The sequence below is a fragment of the Oncorhynchus mykiss genome, chromosome 15 (assembly GCF_013265735.2).
Source record: "Oncorhynchus mykiss isolate Arlee chromosome 15, USDA_OmykA_1.1, whole genome shotgun sequence".
NCBI lineage: Eukaryota > Metazoa > Chordata > Actinopteri > Salmoniformes > Salmonidae > Oncorhynchus > Oncorhynchus mykiss.
In genome coordinates, this window is record NC_048579.1 from 58,061,341 (window position 1) to 58,066,726 (window position 5,386).

A 5,386-nucleotide genomic window follows, 5' to 3' on the forward strand; every position below is an offset into this window, starting at 1 on the left:
AATGTTCCGGGTGCTGCTTTAAGAAAACAACTCAGTACCGCCCTCTATCGACTAGGAGGAGTTGTGCTCTACATTTAGCGCGGTGTGTCCTATACAGGGGAGAGGAGGGGGGATGGATGAGCCAATTAAAATTGATTAGGTGGCCATGATGGTATGAGGGCTAGAGATGAGAATTTAGCGACCACAGAGAGCCAGGACACCTGGCATTGGAATATTGTTTAGACAAAGGAAAGAGTGCATCCTACTGGCCCTCCAACACCACTTCAAGCAGCATCTGGTCTCCCATTCAGGACCAACCCTTCTTCGCTTCAGAGGCAAGCCAGCTGTGGGATGCAGGAGGGTATGCTGCTGATTCTATGTCAACAACACAAAGGCCAAGAAGATCATTAAGGACCTCAGCCACCCAAGACATGGTCTGTTCACCCCGCTATCATCCAGCGAGTTCAGTACAGGTGCATCAAAGCTGGGACTGAGAGAATGAAACACAGCTTCTATCTCAAGGCCATCAGACTGTTAAATAACCATCACAAGCTGGCCTCCACCCAGTACCCTGGCCTGAACTTAGTCACTGTAACTAGCTGGCTACCACCCAATTACTCAACTCTGCACCTTAGAGGTTGCGGCCCTATGTACATAGACATGGAACACTGGTCACTTTAATAATGGAATGCTGTTCACTTTAATAATGGAATACTGTTCACTTTAATAATGGAACACTGTTCACTTTAATAATGGAACACTGTTCACTTTAATAATGGAACACTGTTCACTTTAATAATGGAACACTAATCACTTTAATAATGGAATACTGTTCACTTTAATAATGGAACACTAATCACTTTAATAACGTTTACATACTGTTCTACCCATTTCATATGTACTGTATATACTGTATTCTAGTCAAGGCCATCCTATTCAACTAGTGCTGTACAGATACTATTCTATCCACATATTCTTCAGATATACTACATGTTCTCTCCACATACTGTCCATAATGTCTACACTCCGGACTCCGACATTGCTCGTCCTAATATTTCAAAATGTCGTAATTCCATTCATTTACTTGTAGATTTGTCTGTATTGTTGTGTATAGTTAGATATTACTGCACTGTTGGAGCAAGGAACACAAGCATTTTGCTACACCCATAATAACATCTGCTAAATATGTATATGTGACCAATACAATTTGATTTGATTTGACAAGGTGATGAAAACGTTCCACAGGGATGTTGGCCCATTTTGACTCCATTGCTTCCCACAGTTGTGTCAAGTCGGCTGGATGTCCTTTGGGTGGTGGCCCATTCTTGACACACACGGAAAACTGTTGAGTGTGAAACACCCAGCAGCGTTGCAGTTCTTGACTCAAACTGGTGCGCCTGGCACCTACTACCATATCCAGTTCAAAGACACAATATTTTGTCTTGCCCATTCACCCTCTGAATGGCACCCAAACACAATTGATGCCTTAATCGTCTAAATGCTAAAACATCCATCTTTAACCCGTGTCCTCCCCATCATATACACTTATTGAAGTGGATTTAACAAGTGACATCAATAGGGGATCATAGCTTTCACCTGGATTCACCTGGTCAGTCAATGTTCATGGAAACAGCAGGTGTCCTTAATGTTTTGTATACTCAGTGTAGAATGGTTGCATCCCTCTGCAGGCCTACAACACAGATTAGAATGAATAATAAACAATGAAATTAGAAATTAAGAAATACATTTAGGTTCAGAAGAGGATGTATAGCCATTTTATGTAAAGCTTTGCGTCTTAGTTCCTGTTACATGCGGAAATGATGGGACGAGGTACCGAAGTCAGCCCACACTCAACATGAATGAAATTCAATACTGTCTGTACCACGTGACTGCAAAATATAAATTTACGGTATAGTTTTCAGTGAGGGATGTCACTTTTTAGGTGGCCGATTAGCCAAATTATAATCCTACTTCAAATCTCAACTCTGAGGAATATTGACAGAGGGATTTTACCTGTCAGTATTCTGCAACGTATTTATTCTTTATTTTATTGCACTTAGTTCGGTCTGTCTGCGTGGTAACTTTTCCTTATTGCTGACAAAATGCTTTGGTTCATGGAGGGAATATGCTTTTTACCAATTTCTTTGGTAATCATGTCATCTAGCACGTTTATTGTTTCCTACCTAATTGCATTGTTCGAGCATGATGTGGATGTTATCTTCCCGTATATAAGGTAAGATTATAATTATTTATCAGCAGCCTGAGCATTTTTATTTTCCACGAACTTGCCGTTCTTCATTAAACCGTTATAATAACATTTACTTCTTATTATTTAAATCAGTGTGGGTAATGGTAATAATGTTTCTTTACTTCTAATCATCAAAACCGGCGATATTAACGTAAATCATATCGCATTCTTGCAACAAAAATAAATCAGTTTCGTTTTCCCCACCACAGTTGAACGCTGTACTTGGCTGGTTCCCAGCTGTGTAGTCTACAGCGTAGAGGCCTGTGAACTACTTAATGTCCGGTGTGTGACCTCACTTGACATTTAAACAGCTTATTTATTGAGCAGATAGACATTTAACACATATGCAAACTCAACATTAATAGGCATAGATAAGCAATAAGGGTTTAACTAATTAGCGCTCTATTCAAACAATTAAAGCCCTCTATTCAGTAATATGTCCCGTAGATTATTTGTTTGTCATCAAATGGTATGATTTTACATTTGAAATGCAATTATCTATTTGGTTAATAGATTATGCCAGTGGTATGATTTTGCTTTGATTACATTTTTTGATTTCATTAAATAACAAATTGTATCACTTTCTGTTCTGTTATACTTTAATGTGTATAATAATTTTTAATATAATGTATTGTTTAAATTAAATCCAGATGATTTAAAATTACTTCCAGACATGGCATTAATACACACATTAACCCTGAACTATTCTTTCTTTAGTGACACTGGGGCTGAACCCCCAGAGAGCTGTGTCTTTGGCTTGATGACCGTCATCACTGCATTTGCAGGTGAGCACAGAAAGACACTAAAACAATGAAAGAGCGTTTTGTCTTAGTGTAAAGGGATAGTTCACCCAAATTATATATTTGGTTTCCTTACCCTTTAAGCAGTCAATGAACCATATATGACAGCAATCCATGCTTTGGTTTAGTTTCCCTGGCAATGTTTCTACATGCTAATGTCATGGGATGATGTTAGCATTTTTTCGTGCATCATGTTCAAATCATCTATTTGACTTTGTTGAGCTTCACACTTAATTTGAGATACTTTTGGATGATTTGGACAAAAAAAATGTTGATATTGGTCCCATGATTTAAATGGGATTTGTGCCACAAATGCTAAAATGTTAGCATGTGGAAACCGTGCTAGGGAAACTAAACCAAAGCATAATTTGCTGTCATAGCTTGTCCATAGACTGCTTACAGGGTTATTTTGTTATTTTGTAATTTGGATGAACTATTCCTGTAAGAAACTCTATGGGTTTTTCCAGGTCAGAGACAGTGCCAAGAGCTTTATTCACACTTCCCATTTTTTAGAAAATGAAAGCTAAAATGCATGGTTAGACAGGGCTGCGATAAATGATATGATATTGCATTTGACTGAGTATTACATTTCACTTCACTATATTTGTCTTTCTTTGTTACCTCTGTTTTAAGGTGCAAATAAATAAATATTGCAGCAGATTTCACATAGGCCTACAATAGTCTACTGTGAGCATATACTGTCTAAATGTGAAAAGTGCTAATAAAAACATTCACTCCATATGCCATGCCAAATCCTCTACAGGTATGGCCACCATGTATGCCAGATACAAGTTTGTGGAGAAGCTCAATGAGAAGGCGGGTGGTGTGCCCCCAGCACTGAACCAGGCTGCTTTCTGGATTGGAATGCTTTCTTGTTTGGGGATGTGTTTTGTCGCTACCTTCCAGGTAGGTTGCCACGAAGGCACAAACGTCAGTTCAACAACTAATTTTGATTCACATTTGGCTGAGTTGTCAATTAACGTCAATTCAACAAAAAAATGTCACGGCACAGACGTCAATTCAATTAGCCTATTCAACTTTGATTCAACCAGTGTGTGCCCAGTAGGATGTAATTAGATTTAAGATAAAAGTTGGGTGAAATCCAATCAGTTTTCCATGTTTATTCAATATCATCACATTGAATTTCTTTGTTAAAATTATATGTAAACAACATTGATTCAACCAGTTTTTGCCCAGTGGGTTGTCACCACTTTAGTGAGAAGATGGAGGGGTTTTGTACCATTAAGTGACAGTGTGATATTCAATACATGATCTCTCTGGCGTGTTCTTTTTCCCCAGGAGACAACGATTACGGCAGTTCATGATGCAGGTGCAATACTCTTCTTCGTTTCTGGTGTGTTGTACACCATCCTCCAGTCCATCATATCCTATAAGGCCTTCCCCTATGGATGTTCCTTGGCCTTGTGTCGTGTGCGCACAGGAATGGCAACCATAGCCTTCCTGGCAGTTTTCCCCAGTATCCTTGAAAACAATAGTAACCCTGATCGATTTTAATCATGAATGATCATTGTTTTATCAAAGAAAATATCTCCTTCATTTACCATTCAGCTGTTGTCTGTGCTATCTTTGTGACACAAACCACACTGCATAGAAAAACAGAAGACGAGGTACAGTATGAGCACATCTTTACCAAGAACACCACTCACATAAACAACAAAGATGGACGATATTCTGGATCTATATAGTCTTCATAGGCCAGAGAATCTATACGTGACAATATCAGTCTCTATCCGACTCTCCCTGTCATTACAGGACAATGTGTTCCATCTGGTGAGTGCTGTGAGTGAGTGGATCGTGGCCTTCAGCTTCATCTTGTTCTTCTTCACCTACATCCACGACTTTAAAGTGAGTTTTCAGTCACCGCTCTGTCATTGTGGTGAGAATGATTTTCCTTTTCTTCTTCTTTATTTGAGTTATTTCTCTTTGTCTTGTTTCTTACAGAAGTTTACTCTGAAGCTGAGAACACAGTTTGTGGACTATTCCTGATGAAGCATTGATTTGAACCTTTTAATCTGAATATTTACAAAATAAAGTGTATTTTTTTTCCTACTTTTACAAAGCAAATGTATATGAGATTATCTGAATGGTATGATGTATTTCTTTATACTGTATCCATTGCAACATAACCCCAGCCTTAACGGTTAACCACAAAACAAAACACATCCTGTGACCAGTTGTTGGGTTAATGAAAGAGTTAACCCATTGTTCATCATCTGGTGGGACAAAGGTCAGTATTGCGCAAGAAAATCACAAGATCAAGTTAATATAGAAAATACATTTCACGCATCACCAGTAAATGGATAAGAGGCATACTTACCTACTCCAAGGTTAATCGTTT

The 5,386-nt window shown here is 38.6% G+C and overlaps 1 protein-coding gene across 1 annotated transcript; it reads left to right on the top strand.

Annotated features, from left to right (window-relative positions):
* Window positions 1-1,885: 1,885 nt before the first annotated feature.
* LOC100135998 (VHSV-induced protein-6) lies at window positions 1,886-5,102 on the top strand. Its single transcript, NM_001124335.1, is given in 7 exon segments — window positions 1,886-2,212; window positions 2,945-3,012; window positions 3,791-3,933; window positions 4,327-4,504; window positions 4,597-4,655; window positions 4,801-4,893; window positions 4,990-5,102. Coding segments are annotated over 7 exon segments (717 nt in total). The 5' UTR covers window positions 1,886-2,081; the 3' UTR covers window positions 5,035-5,102.
* Window positions 5,103-5,386: the final 284 nt, after the last annotated feature.